Source organism: Schistocerca serialis, chromosome 2 (assembly GCF_023864345.2).
Source record: "Schistocerca serialis cubense isolate TAMUIC-IGC-003099 chromosome 2, iqSchSeri2.2, whole genome shotgun sequence".
NCBI classification, from domain to species: Eukaryota; Metazoa; Arthropoda; class Insecta; order Orthoptera; family Acrididae; genus Schistocerca; species Schistocerca serialis.
In genome coordinates this window covers 621,411,377-621,427,443 of record NC_064639.1, presented here as the reverse complement: position 1 = coordinate 621,427,443, position 16,067 = coordinate 621,411,377, and the positions used below count along the sequence as shown (strand labels likewise).

Below are 16,067 nucleotides of genomic sequence, written 5' to 3'. Positions count from 1 at the left end.
AATGTCGGGCAGTTTTTCAACATATGCATCTGCACTCGTATGATATTTTTCACACCTTGGTTTAGTGGACAAATGACATTTACATAGAATAGCAGTGCTGGTAGGCTGCTGTAAAGGTCACATATGAATAGGAGTATTTCGAATTTAATAAATTTTGTTATCCTTCTTCTTACTGCAAGTGCTATCATGTTATACACAAGAAGTGACAAAGGAAAATTTTGTAAAATAAAGGTACAAACGTAGAGCAAATGATGAGAGGGGATATGCCAAGAACAATGTTAGTTCTATTCTATATACAAAGCTCAGCTCTATTTCTGGGATTTTTAGTGCTGTAACAGATTTCAGTTAGCATTTAAGCATCTTCATTACCTGATAAAAACTTCTAATCTTGCTGGCTTGAGTTTTTCTTTGCGCTCATTATAAAGACAAATTTTTGTCATTCATATTTTTCCATAATCCCATAAATGCAGCTCTGCAGTCTACCAAACAAGTTCACACTGCTAATTAATAACGTAAGTTATACTTTCGCATGTAATAATGTTTTGGTCTGAGATACTTACAGCTTACCTATACTTTGTCAGAGGTAAAGAATGTTATTTGAACGGTCAGTCAGTTTACAATGACACACTGAATACAACAGAAACCATTTTTTAAATTGTAAATTGGTAAATGGCGGTACAGTTAATGGTATTTAAAGAGACTGATGAAATGGGAAAGATCCAGATCAAGCATATTGGCTAAGTTCCTTGAACTTCTTTACAAAGTGATATCAAATTTGTGGTAAACTTGTTTCTTGTATTTGTGTGTGTGCCTGTTTCTACACCCTTAACCTATTAGTATGTTTGCCATATACTGCGCATGATTTTAGTCAGTGGAAAACACAACTGAGCATTGTTGCATATTTATTTATATAATGAAATTGACTTTATAGACTAAATAAATCAGCATGAAAACAGCACAATTGTTTTTTTGCAATGTGTTGCTTTTTACACCTGGTTTACAATATATTTGACTGCAGTAGGCAGTTCAGTAATTTATACAACTTTTTTATGTAAAGATATATTCCACTGCTGATCTTTGTAAACAATTTTTGTGTAAATAATATTTTATAAAGTTGTTTTAATTGCGATCAATCTTAATCTTAAAATTTATAATTATAAAATGTACTATACAGAGTATTTAAGTACCTCCTTTTATGGAGTTTACAAGCTTCAAGGCATCCAAAAGTATATCTTTTGTATGATAGGAATGTTTCTGTAACAGTGCTTTTGAAGCATTACAGTGTGATGTTACAGTACATGAAATATATTGAAATCTATGATAGCATAACAAATCTGTAAATGATGAGTGACATATAGAAGAATGCATTTCTTATGCTGAGTCAGTGGGTGAAAATGGAAGGAGATGGGTGAGAGTCAAATAAATTTATGATGTGAGAGTTATAGATATAGAGAGACAGTAAAAGACAGAGAAAGATGAAAAGAAATGAAAATGCATAGCAGTGTACATAACCATAATTTCTGATACAGTGGGATACTTCTTAGAGCATACTTTTATCTCTCTGTATGCATTTTCAAGGATGTGTCATGGTGCCTGCTGTGAAGAAGATGTGCTAGAAGGCACTGTCATGATGGTTCTTTGCAACTGGCATATATGAAAACTAAGATATGCCATTGTTCTTTTGCAGAGTTATGGGATTCATAACTCCCAGTTTGGTTAAGTAATGTAGATACTTCTTTTCAAACTCTGGTGTAGCATTATAATATGAAATTATCCATTAATGAAAGTTACTGCTAATGCTGATACTGATAAATAATCAGTACTGGTATTCACATGAAGTATGGACAGTGAGACAATCTGCAATGATTGTGGATAGACTTTTACAATTTCAATCCCTAAAAGTATTTTTAAAGTTTGTTTGTAAAGTGCTGCTGTATCTGAGCTAAATTCTACTCAGAAAAAGTGGAAGTTAGCTTAATGATGGTCAGGATTCAGTGAAACACTGTAGGTTATGCTACACAGAGAAGCATTTAATTTTCTTCCCATACTGTATCTTTCATTTCCAAATCTCAGAATCACATATGCCAGCTGTAGAGACCAGGCTCTTGAGTATTACGGAACAATGACACCCCTTAAGAGTTACTAACTGTAGTGCAAGCTTTTTCAGGATCACAGTTGCAGTTAGAAGGAGTGTGAGATACGGCATGAACGGTGTTTTGTGAAGATGAAGTGGGAATAAGCAGTGCATCATGCTCAGAGGGAGATGAGAGGAAGGCGCCATGAGAACCTCCACTCATGCTGAGGTGTTGCTCCACAACAACTGAATTGTCTTCCACAGCTGGTGTCTCATTATTTTCATTCTGTTCTGGAAGCTGAGATTCTTGTTCTTGTTGCTGTGTCTCTAGCTGTGAATGTTGTCTCTGTATACACTCATGTGAAGCAGAAGTGGCTTCATAGCACGGTAACAGTCGACAGCGCACTGATGTTAGTATGGCCCCAATCACCACTAGAGCTCCTCCTGCACCAAGCAGAGCATATCGATGGTCGGAGGCATCTGCTCCTGGTTTCAGCTGGACTAGTCCAACTATCAGCAAAACTGTACCCAGCAGCAGGGACACCACCAACAAGTGGAGAATAGATACCTGTCAACACATATGATAAATATAGGTTTAGCCACTGCTCTAAGTATTTTAATAATCAATAAATGAAATGCTTTGCTTCAGCTTTAATTTATGACAAAGCTTCATATCTGATGACAGAAAAATTGTTTAAGATAATCAATATATGCATTCTCTTGCTTAAAGAGATTGATAAAGCTGAAACAACTATAAATCAAACACACCAAATGATCTGCAAAAGAAACATATATTTTATATAACATATTCTTTTTTATATGTTAGAACTGAATTAGAAAACTTCATATATTTTAAATGGGACGAAATAAACAGAAAGCTAATTTTAAAAAAAATGCCTTGATGTATACTAGGGTCAGTTTAAAAGTAAAGTTGCCTTCAACATAAAAGTTGTTGAAATGATCACAGGTATTCAGTAAAGTGATGTCATCCAAGTGGTGTGATATTCTGGCAGTTGCCATCTTCAGGTGATCCTGATGCCTGCTTTTCTTCCACTCCTTATTTACTCCCTTGCCCCCTCCCCATGCTGTAGATCATGAGCCAAGCTGCCCAGGCATGGTTCAACTGCTGAGGTGTTGGGGGAAGAAGTGTTATGGAATGTTCTGAATCACAGTCTGCAGTTTATGCATTGCTTCCACCAAGCTCATGTTACTGCTGCAGTGGAGGCACTTCTAAGTTTGTCAAAATATCATGCCATTTGGGTGACACCACCTGACTGAAAACCTGCATACATTTTAAGATAATTGTATGCTGGGAAAGCCTAAAATCACACTGAAAGAAAGTTGATTTGAACATGAAAAATCTTTATTTGGCATGCTCCAATTGTAAGTGATATTTGCTTGTCTTCCTCTGGTCTCTGAATTGACTTACCCAGCTAGATGTAGAGGGAACCAGAAGTTTAATGTGGACACTGAACTGCAGTACTACATCATTGCAGAAATGAAAAGAAAGGAGAAATGGCTATATTTATGAAACATGGAATAAAGCTGTAGGCCTTAGACCTAACAGAGTACTGCACTGAATGACTATTTTCAAGCTGGTGCATTGGTGAGACATTAGACTCAGGTTTGGAGAGACAATATTTCAAATTCCATCTAGCCATCAGATAAAAGTTTTCCACTTTCCCTAAGTTGCTTAAGACAAATACTGTGATGGAGTTCCTTTGTTCATGTGAAAAGGACACTGTCAGTTTTCTCCTCTAACCAGATTTCATGCTCAATACTTCATGAAAAGGACACTGTCAGTATTCTCCTCTAACCAGAGTTCATGCTCAATACTTCATGACCTTGTCACTAACATGAAAAACTTTAATTTACCTCCTTTTTTCGTAGCAGTGAACAAGTGCTGTGCTTCCTTAATGTGTTTGGAAGTGCACAAATTAGTTGTTGTGACATTGTACAGGCCCCCAATAGGAGATGATGTTTTAAATTTCATCAGGTCATTATAGAGAGTAAAAATAAGACTTAGTAGAAATAATTGTGAAGTTATTGTATGAGGGGAATTCAATTAGTAATGCAACACATTTTGTGAAAGCAGGTTGGTTTTATTCGGGATTCCAATATACAATCTTATTCCCCACTCTCTTGCCTACAAAACCCTATTGTTCAACATAATCTCAGTTCAGTGTAACTACCTTATGCACTTGTTGACACTGGAGCCATCTTGCTGCATCAGTAACCTCCCAATCATCCATGTTCTGCTTCCTGTGGAGTGCATCATTCCTTGAGCTGAAAAGATGGAAGTTGGAAGGTGTGAGATGTGGCTGTGGAGTGTATGATGAAGAGCAGTCCAGTGAAGTTTTGTGAGATCCTCTTGGGTGCACAGACTCATGTGAGGCCATGTGTTGTCATGCATAAGGAGTAATTCATCTGATTTTAGGTGTCAATGAACACAGTGATGTCATTTCTTCAATTTCATGAGGGTAGCACAATACACTTCAGAGTTGATTGTTGTGTATGAGGGAGGACATCGAACAGAATAATGCTTTCAGAGTCCAAGGAGAATATCATCATGACTTTACTGGCTGAGGGTGTGGCTTTGAACATTTTCTTTGGAGGAGAGGTGGTGTGCCACCATACCATGGATTGCTGTTTTGTTTCCAGTTAGAAGTGATGAATCCATGTTTCATTGCCTATGATAATGTTCAACAAAAATTTGTCATGATCAGGCCGGTAATGTGCAAGCAATTTTGCACAGATGGTCCTTTGTTGCTCTCCATGATTTTCTATTATGTGGTGAGGAACCTAGTGGGCAAACGTCCTGGAGAACCCTAACTGGTGGAAAAGTGTGTCAGCATTAAAAACAGAAATGTCCACTTGGGCAGCAAGGTGTTTGTGATCCATCAGTCACCTTGAATGAGAGTGTCTGCATGTTCCAGCATTGCAGGAGTCACAGTCGTGGTGGCTGGCTGGTACATGGAAGATTCAACAGGTTTGTGCAGCCTTGTTGTGGTGATGACAGATGCCTTGCCCAATGACTCATCATACATTTGTTCACTTCCAGGTCTCTGTAGACATTCTGCAAGCTCCTATGAGTATCTGTGATGCCCTGGTTTTCTGCTAAAAGAAACTTAATGATTGATCTCCGCTTGGAATCCCCCTCCATCACAGAGGCCATTTTGAAAGCTATGTATAGTGCTATCACCTATTGGAACTGTAGGGGTTGAAGCAGGAATACTCTACAATGTTACATAACAGATTCCACATTTTTTCAACCAAGATACACTGAGAAAAAATGTGTTGCATTAACTATTGAATACCCCTCATATGTGAAGATCCCAATATGGTAACTGTCTTTCATAAAATACAAGTGAGAACTTAATAAATTGTTTCTTTGGTCATAATGATCAAATGGCAGCAATAAAGCATATCCATCATCTGGTCTAAGTTGCAAGGTAGAAGTACTCGTATACAAAGCCATAAATCTTGACCCAGTTAACTATTCAGAGATAATAACTGGATGAAAAATGAGAAAAAGTTTACCAAGTACACACAGTAGAGATAATTGTTTCCAAAAACCATTCTTACAATGCTTTGAATTCAATTTTTCCTCTTTACAACAGTAATGAGCTGATATTTATGACAAACTCTAATGTCTCATTACATTATGCTTCATTTATTGAAAAACAATAGAAATTTGCAAATGTAAAGAATGATACAAAACAAACCTGAACTCAAGTCCCACATAAAGTAGTAATTGATCTAAAATGAACCCAAAAAGACAGTGTAAGTACTGGATCAGAAAGACACATACTGAGCAAGATGTGGCAAGCACTATGGATAAAGTCAGGATGATATCAGGAGTGTCACTTTGAAGATGTACAATATGCACCCTGAAGGTGGCAAATATGTGCAGAAGATGACAGAGAGCTGCAGAGAGTGGCAAGAGACAATTGCCAGACCATGTATGCGGAAATTACAAGAAAGAACCAACATGTGATTATGTGAACCAGTTTGTTTTGACTGAGTGAACAAACATGGCACAATCAGGTAAAAGGCGTCAGGTTATAGTTGGTGTCACAACTACTGTGAAATCTGAATGAGAATAATGAAAGGAAATTGTTGTAGGTATTTCATATATTTTCAAACAGAGATCTTGGACAACTAATTTCAGTACATATAGAATGATATAATCCCCCACAATGCCAAGAAATCACAAGGTAACAGAAGAACAGGCTAATTCCTCCACTGGAATTACCACAGACTTCTGTCAGACAGCTCTTCATGTTAATTTGATTAAATCCATTTGTTTTTATATTGTAGGTAGAATAAATAATTTTCATTTGGAGTTCAACTCAGTTCTGAAATGTGGTCAGATTTAATATAACAAGCAGCCAGATTAAATAATATAAACAGGTATAAAATTAGGATTGTGTACAGACATTGACAATTTTCAGAAGAGACTGTAAGCAGATTAAACTAGGTTTAAAGTGCCAACATTATTATGGTCTACTGTATAAATGATTAGTGCTATGTTTTCCATTATTCAGTGAGATAATGACAGTGTTTGTTTTACTTTATATGTAAACTGAAGGTGGCGGGAAGAGAAAGGAAACAAAAGGGACTATTGATGTCAGCTGCATTGGGACTTTTCACTGAATGAGTGGTGACAAGTCAAAATGTGTGCAGGGCTGGAATTCAAACCCAGGATCTCCTGCTTACTAGGCAGTTGCATTAACCACTGTGCCACCTGGACACATTGTGTACCAAAACTGTGCAGACTGTCTCAGCTTGCTTCTTGGCCAACCTGCACTCCCCTCTAGCACCACAGTCCCTGTCATGCTCGTATTTGGAGGTTCCTGCAGCAGGTCAGACATAATTTTGCATCTACAATGAAGAAGGTGGATTCACAGCCCATCGAGGTGAATGAATTATGTGAATTTGTGTTGTCTGTCCTTTTGGAGATGTCTAAAAGAACAGATATGTCATATTCATATACTTGTTTTGCTTGTCACAGAAGACAGATTAAGCAACAGCAAGTACATTATACTAGCATACCCTTGCAAGAACGAACAATTATCTAATTACAGTCATGTTATACTTGGCTCCCCATGCTATGATTCAGAACAGTGGAATATTCTGAGAAAATTGCACATGCAAACATTTAGAACAGTAACACAGTGGTAATCACTAACAAACTTAGCATTTGTGAAGTGTGATGAATTCATAAACAAGATACTTGTTCTGGTCAAGTACAGAGTGTTGTATTTGATCAGCATTGAATTGGTAAATGGCAACTGAAGTAGTGAAAATATATTATATCATCTATAAAAGAACTGTATTTGAAACTTTTATTGGAGGAGAATAGGCAATATGAAAAAGGAAAACTTTTGGTTCATTATCATGACATTCAAATTAAAAGTTACAGAAACCAGACACAGAAGATCATGCAACAGAAAAGTAAATGCAAAGGATGAAATGTGTATTGAGAGTGAAATATTACATGCTATGATCATATTTGTGAATGATTCCACAAGAATTGGACAGGATGATGGAGGAGCCTGATGGTGCAAAATTAATGCCAAGCATGATGCAAGCTCAATGGCAGCCAGCAGGCAGGCAGTCACCTGTTCCTTTCTTCATAGCTACAACACCAGAAAGTAAGAATGTGAACTTGGGAGCAGTGTGGGTAGAAAGGCAGACTACAATGAAATCTAGTGACCTTGGAGGCAACTCCAGGACAAGAAGTTAAGACTGGGGCACACAGCAAGTGACTGGATGGAGGCAGCTGAAAGCTGCAGGTCCTCATCCTATCAACTGCACAAGAAACATCCCAGAGTGTAAATTTATGACTTGATACAGCAGGAGAGTAGCCTATGCTCCCACAAGAAATGGGTGATGACAATGATGCAGTGACACAAAAAGTAATGTCAGCCGCTGGCCAGACAGATATCAGAGTTTCAGAATGGACATGATTGGTAATGACCAATTCCACTTACTATTCCAATTAGTTATGAAACTGGGAGAGGAATAGGTAGAAACTGTATGAAAACTAAAGGAATATATGTGAAAACAGGAAGAATCTGCACAAAACAGGGCAAACAATAAGAAGAATTCAAAAACAGGGTAACAAGCCCACCAAGGTTGCTCAAGAGAAAAATAAATTGACGAATGATACTGAAACATCAATTGAGGACGTAACAGGCATTTTGCAGAATCAAGATAAGAGACTTGAAATGTGTGATGAACAGATTACTGAGTTACAAGGCACAGTGGAAAACTACATTATTAAGTTGTTTCATCAGAGTAAGGATTTCATGTGAATTGACAAAAAAAGTTAAGTGCATAGAAATAAGTAACATTAAACAGGAAAGCATTGTGCAGAAGAAGTTTATGGATGTGAAGGAAAACTTGTAGAAATTAATTGGGACACACAACAAAATAATAATGGAGAAATAGTGATAATTTCAGTTGTCATTCATAGATACAGAACACGTTGCACGTGCAAATGATACTGCCAGAAGAACTTACTTTTGTCACAGCCCCAACAAATAGCAGGCTTAGTTTGCATACGGATCCAAAGTTAGCGCAACATGTGCAGCTGATTGCTATTATGAGCAGAAGACAAACCACATAACAATTCGTACTGACCCTCAAAGATTTGGATAATCTTTGTCAAAGTGGAATGAATCAAAACCATAATAGGGACCACTTTCCACCAGAAAAATGGTTTTAGCAGCAGCAAAGGAATTTTCAACCACTGAATCAAGAAAATATGGGATCAAGAAGTCTGTGGAATACATTTGGGAATGACTAGAATAGAAATGAACATCAATTTCAAGGAGGCAATAGATATCCTAAAAATAAACCTCAACAATGGGCCAGAAAAGATTCATGAGGGAGTACTGTAGAAGAGCAGCTACCTGCTCCACATACAGAAAAATAGCAGCTTAGGAAAGCAGTCCAGGAATATGAATAGGAAATGGATTAATAAAATTCATTTACAGTGTAATGGTAATGGAAATATGGAAACACTTAAGGTGCACTGAGTCAGGGAAAGATGAGAATAGAATGTCAGTTATAAGAGAGGGCAGAAATGTGTTCCAGTAGACTTAGAGATGTGAAACATGAGAGATTATGTACTGGGAAAGGAAATTATAGAGATGAAAGAAGGCAAGAGATACATTCAAGGAGAAGAGTTTATGTTGTATTAACAGAGATTCAAATAATGGAAAAGAAAAGAAAGAACAAATTTGTCATAAATATCATAGATCGAGAAGATATTCAGTAAAAATTGTTGGAGGAGAATCAAATGGTTCAGATTTGAGTAAAATTTTGCAAAGTCAAAATGGTAATGATAGTAGACACTGCAAGTTATAACAAGACTACACCTGTGCGGTTCTGACGTATAGTAGATGGTGATATGTCTAACCAATTGTTCAAAACAACACATCTTTTGTCCTTATAATATTTTGTAACATTGGTTATCCATATTTCCTCAATGTGAATTTATTTTTTTATTGTGATGTTTGGGGATGAATATTTTTATGTCATGTTTATTTATCTTCTTTTATTATGAAAGACTATCCAAAACTAATTGATTATTCAAAACGTAAGAAAATGCAGTTGATATATGATGCAAAATATTCTAGTTAAATATCATTTGTGAACAAATATTGATACGTATTGCACTCTATGAGTTATTGATGTATAGCTTTTGAATCTTCAGTTTACATTTTCTCTGGCTGATAGTATTAGAAAAGAGTTGATTGTGAGCTATGTTGGAGTGATGTCAAAATGTACAAGTAACTCTTCTCTGATGTACTATACCTTTTTGGGTTACATTCTTACAGTATAAAGAAAAATTGATTTCTGGATATTTGAAAGTGAAGACTCCTTAGTAAAATGACTTGAACTGTGTTCCATTTAAAGATATTGTATTTATACTTGAATACATTATTCTGAGAACACAACTGATTTGCATTATTAACATTTATTTTCAGGACCATTTATTTTCAAGACAACAAGCAATAATGACAACAACAACAACAACTACTACTACAAAGAACAGAAAGACGAGCATTATTTACAAGTACCGACTTTCATAATGAGTGGTGTTAACAAAATAGTTCTTGCACCCATGCTCTGCAATTTATTTTTATCAATTTTATGTAGGTGTCCACCAACAGAATTGTAACTGCGCTTTTATTACATAAATTATGTAACAATATTCCAATTATGTGCAGGACAGGATGGCATTAGAAATTGAGGCTACAGTGATGTCAAGGGAAACTTTTAAGAACTGTGACGTTGTTAATTCATGTAAGATACTAGTCACAACAAAACTGAATTGGAAAGTTGCATTTTTGGCACCAAGTGTTCAAGCACTGACAAGTGAGGCCATTGTAGTAGAATATCAAGGGAGAGTATTGAAATTATGTTTATTGGCAGTAGAAGATTTGAATGCAGATGTCATAGTAGCTATCAATTTTTTGCATTTCTGGCAACATGTGTTGAAATATTGGTAAGTGAGGGAGCTGAGGTAGGGGAATGTCAAGTGAGAGAAATGGAATTATGTTTATTGGTAATAGAAGATTTGAATGCAGATGTCGTAGTGGGAATCGATTTTTTGAAGAGAAATAAAGGAAGACTGAAGCTATGTAATGAAAATGTTGAGTTAGAGACTGGAGATCTAAAGAAAGTGTTAAGATTTGGGGAAAAAAGCAGAAGAAGAGTACAGAATTGGCATGTCCAAGAATAATTGAAATAGGTCTGGAAGATTCACAGGAAGATATGGGCAATGCATCACTTAATGATGAAGTAGCTTTGTGAGGACAATAAGCCAGCTTGGAAACCATGGAGAAGATCGAAGAAAGTTTGGCATATATGGAAAGTGATTGGGAAGATCTGGGAAGTAACTGGGAGGATTTGGAAGCAGACAGAGCTAAAAACATGAAGAAGCTTGCACAAAGTTGAGAGTTAATAAGAGGAAGATAAGGAAACTATTTGGGATGATAGTGAAGCAGAAAAAGTGCCAAAAGAAGAAACAGAGCCTTGTGTCTACAGTAATTCAGAAGAAGTATCGTAACTCCAAGGCGATAAGATAATTTGAAAATCAACTTAAATATGGTGAAGAAATATGAAAAGTAAAGGATGGCAACCGATGGCTGTGTGACAAATGGGAGCAACTGAAAACAAAATATTCTGAGATACAAAGGAAATTGTAGACAAACAAGAGCTGTACAAACTACTGTTATAATCAGATCTTCATAGGGCAAACATGAGTAACGTTATCATTTTTAAAAAAATATTTTCTGTGTGCCTTAGCAGCTGAAATTTTTGCAATGCATTTCTTTTGGTGTATTCTACGTGCCTGAAAAGGGTAAGAACTGGTCTGAAGATAAATATTGGTTAGCTCAACCATATATGCATTAAGATGTGCTTATAGACTTTTCAGATAAATCAAATGTCAGTTCATCAATCACAATGATTCATTTGCTCACTAAACGCCATTAAACTCCCCTAAAATACCTCCCCGTTTATGATATCTTGAGACTGCAGTACTTAAATAGCAGCTACAGTTTGTTCAAGATCCACTGCATCCTTCCCAGGGAAACTATGGCATTGTAGATACTGCTAACAAAAAAACATGGTTCAAATGGCTCTGAGCACTATGGGACTTAACATCTGAGGTCATCAGTTCCCTAGAACTTAGAACTACTTTAACCTAACTAACCTAAGACATCACACACATCCATGCCTGAGGCAGGATTCGAACCTGCGACCGTAGTGGTCACGCGGTTCCAAACTGAAGCGCCTAGAACCTCACGGCCACTCGGGGTGCAGAAATATGCATTTTGTTAATTCCATCTTTTGTTACACACATTACTGTGTTCTCCTGACAAAATTCGGAGTAGTAGCCACTTGAATTGTAGACAATAGTTATATGAGGTGGAAATGTGTCTGGTGCTAATGCTCGCCAGGGCTGTCTGAAAGCCACCTGTCAGCAATGCTTCCTACAGCTGTTGAAAGGTGAATAGTCAGCAGCTTATATGTCAAGCACAATGACTGAGGTGGTTCCACATATGTTAAGTTTTGACTGTGGTTTTCCACTCAAGCATCATATACAGACAAACATGATATGTGACAATGGGTTTACAATCAAATGCAGTGGACACTTCATAGCTCATTAAGTGACTCATTCCACATCTTAAGACATACCATGCAAAGGATTTGTACAATAACTTTCAAACTTCAGTGGTGCATTTAGATCAGTTGGGGCACCTGCTGCCCAAAAATGATGGGTCTCCTCACCCATCTGCACCTACCTCCCCCCCCCCCCCCCCCCCCACAAAGAACAAGAAAGCAAGCCATCCCATAAACCATATCTTTAATAAATAAAAGATTTGATTTGGGATTAATGTTTTATTTCCAATAAAATTGAATATGATTTGTGCGTAATAACCATTTTCTCTTGGCAACTATACCACTTCAGAGTAAGTTGTAAATTAGCTTACATCTTGCATGACCCATGATGTCTTAAGTGGTAACTCTAACTGTGGACATGTCATTCCATAGGGTTTCAAGCTAGTACTTCTTAATACATTCATGTTCAGAAAAAACAGAACACCTTGAATGATTAGTGTTAGGACATTCATATTCACAGGACATGTAAATTACTATGTTCTGCGGAAATGATTAGCATTTCAGTCACCCCTGCCCAGCATGTCTCCTGTTGCCAAGTAGGCACAGGGTCACAGCACTTCACCCATTATGTCAGCATATCCCGGACATTTTCAATTGGCTACAAGGCTGGTGATCTGGCAGGCCAGGGCAAAAGGCATCTACAATGTGTTACACTGTTCCATCATTGCACCAGAGCCAAGGAGGACGCAGATGTGTTCTGCAATGCCATTTGGATGAGGTATCAATCTCCTTGTGGGGTGGCCTGGGTGGTACAACTTGGTCCATCTCATCATGTTCAGTGACCTTCCTTGAACCATTATGCACACATCCATTGCACTACCAAAACACATCATCCCACATAAGCAGCAGTTTCCTGGATGGATGCCTCACATTCACTCATACCAATCATGCGCCATCTTTCAAAATCACTGACTTGACAGTACAGTTACACATATATGTGCAAGGCATGCAGAATGAGTGCTCAAGTCACACTGTTCCATTACCTTTGGTTTATAGTGATAATGAGAGCCACAGGCACATTTTACCAGTAGGTGGTGCTGCGCTGTGCTATCGATGTTGACCTTGAAGCTGCTGGCTGACATGGTTCATATGCTAATCATGCAGAACATACTCATGTATGTGTGCTAGTTTCTGAAGACGAGTCTATAATATCATTTTATAGCTTTTGTATCCAGGCAATTTTTTTTCGACTTCCTCCTCAGTTGTGGGGCTTCAAAATCAGTTTTCACGTTCGAAAACAGCACACTTGCCAAGCATGATTCATCATCTCTAACAAGAGAACAAATTAAACATTCACTAGACAATAACGAGATACAAAAGGAACATTCAATAATTGCCAGAATGTGTAAGGATGCAGGAACCAAGGTTAATGATTAACTGCGATAATCTGCAACATCTGCGACACAGAAACTTCCATGATCATGTGGACAGCCTTCCGCATTGATTCATCCACTTCATAAGAAAAGTCACAGAGTGGATATAAACAATCATCGTGGCTGTTCTCTTCTGTTAATAACCTTGAAAGGTGGCTACACTGAGCCACTGGGCCAGAGATTGCGCCAAAGAGTATTATTAAGCCTCCTACACAGTGCCTGTCGAGAGCTTGCAGTAGTCAGTGCTTGTTAAGAACTCGTAGCAGGGAGTGCTTGCTGAGATGTGATACTGAAAGGTTCTTGTTGAGATGTGGTAGTAGCGAGTCGGTGTGGAGAGATTGTAATGTATTAGAGTGCTTTTCATCAATATAAATTAAGGTAACAAACTACTTTTCTTTTTTTTATGAAAGGTGGCTACTCTGAGCCACTGCGCCAGAGATTGCGCCAAAGAGTATTGTTAAGCCGCCTACACAGTGCCTGTTAAGAACTCGTAGCAGTCAGTACTTGTTAAGAACTCGTAGCAGAGAGTATTTGTAGGAAGTGCTTGCTGAGATGTGATATTGGAGAGTTCTGGTTGAGATGTGATAGTAACGAGTCGGTGTGGAGAGATTGTAATGATTAGAGTGCTTTTCATCAATATAAATTAAGGTAACAAACTACTTTTCTTTTTTTTCTCATTATTTCAGTGTCCTAAATAATGCGTCATTACAGGTTCAGTCAACAAAGCATCTGGCGTGTGTTGTTGTATTAGAGTGTAATTCTGGTTTTCTTGCGCAATCATAGTATTTCTAATTTTCTTTTATCACGTCAGTATAAATGGTATTTAAAATTTCTTGTCTTGTTGAAGAAGAACCGTGCCAGATGTGTACGTTGAATCACACTTCCACACACAGAACAGTTACTCTTGTGCTTGTTGTTGCGTTGGTTTTATATTTTCTGGGGACTTAATTAATTAACTGTGTTAACGAAAATTTTCTTTCATTCTTTGTTGTTATTCTATGCAGTCAGATTGCGTACAAATACTAGTCAGGGCCAACCGTTTACGAGACTTGCGTAATCGGACAGACAGCTACAAACTAAAAACTTAAAAAGTATTTTCATCAAAAAATAATTAGGCCCCCATGCACGTGGCGACCCTGCCAGGATCGTCCCTTGGAATCTTCTGACTGTGAAAATAGTAGACAGTAGTATTGTTGTAGTAATTTGTAGTTTAGTAATTGTAGTCTATTTTGCATGTGTAGATTTGGTAATTGTCATTCTTCTAATGGTATTTTTTTCTCAGAATTTGATTTGTTGTCTTGTATACGCGTTTGTCAATTTAGTGCAATTATTTCAATTGTTCGATTAATCGTGTTTGAGGGAAACATTTCATGTAAATGGTATTGTTGGAGATAAAGAGTAATTGTGTATAATTTTCGTACAGTGACGAGTTTTGTATATTTTGTAAATGATTACGCGATCGATGAAAAAGGCAAAAATGATTAATAGTGAGAATGACGAAATTGTTGACATGGCGAACTCGCCAACACAGGACAACAGTATGATGAATAATGGAGTTGAAAACAATTTAATAAGTCGGGAAGACAGTCCGGAACCATTTCAAAATTTTTCTCAATCAGAAAATTCACAGAATATGAGATTAACGATAGAAGATTCTGAAATAGTATCGAACACAGACAGCCTTACAGCTATGACAAAGGAAGTTGGTTTTGTGGGAAATGTTAGGGGTGAAAAGAATTTCGAACAAGTTAGTACGGAGCAGTTGATGAATGCAATATTAAATTTACGATCTGAATTAAAAACAGATAGAACAATGGAAACACAGTTTAGATCTGCATTAAAAACACAGATGGGAACAATGGAAACACGGTTAGACTCATTGGGATCACAAATAGGAACAATTAAAACAGAGATAGGAACAATTAAAACCGAGATGGGAACTTTGGGATCTGAATTAAAAACTGATATGGGAACACTGGAAACACGGTTAGACTCACGAATAGGGACATGTTTCAAAAATATGAAAGATGAGTTAAAGAAAGAAATCAGAGAAGAAGTACAACCGATTTTGAATGCTCACAATAATAGATTAGTTGCAGTAGAGATTAGACAAAGGGAACAGGATAGAGAACAGGAAGAAAGAGATCGCGTGATAGTACAGAAATTTTCAGAGTTAAATTTACAACGTGCAAAAGATAAGGAAGAAATATTTGAGAGAATCGAGGAATCCGTACCGAATGACAGATTAAATAACCTAACACAACAGTATGAACAGTTAATTACTAAATGTGTTAATACTGAAACGCGAGTCGCGACACTTATGGAAGACGTAAATAAACAGAAAGAACAAATAGGTGATTTATCGGAAAGAGTTGAGGAGATTTCAGACAAATTGACAAATCTTAGTTTAAATGGGG

The 16,067-nt window shown here is 37.1% G+C and overlaps 1 protein-coding gene across 1 annotated transcript in view; it reads right to left on the bottom strand.

The window, feature by feature from the left end:
- Positions 1-314: 314 nt before the first annotated feature.
- LOC126456287 (uncharacterized) overlaps positions 315-16,067 on the bottom strand; it is a 1,473,557-nt gene continuing 1,457,804 nt past the window's right edge. The window contains exon 7 of the mRNA XM_050092039.1: positions 315-2,642. Coding sequence (XP_049947996.1) covers positions 2,133-2,642 — 510 coding nt within the window. The 3' untranslated portion in view covers positions 315-2,132. The remainder of the gene's footprint in view (positions 2,643-16,067) is intronic.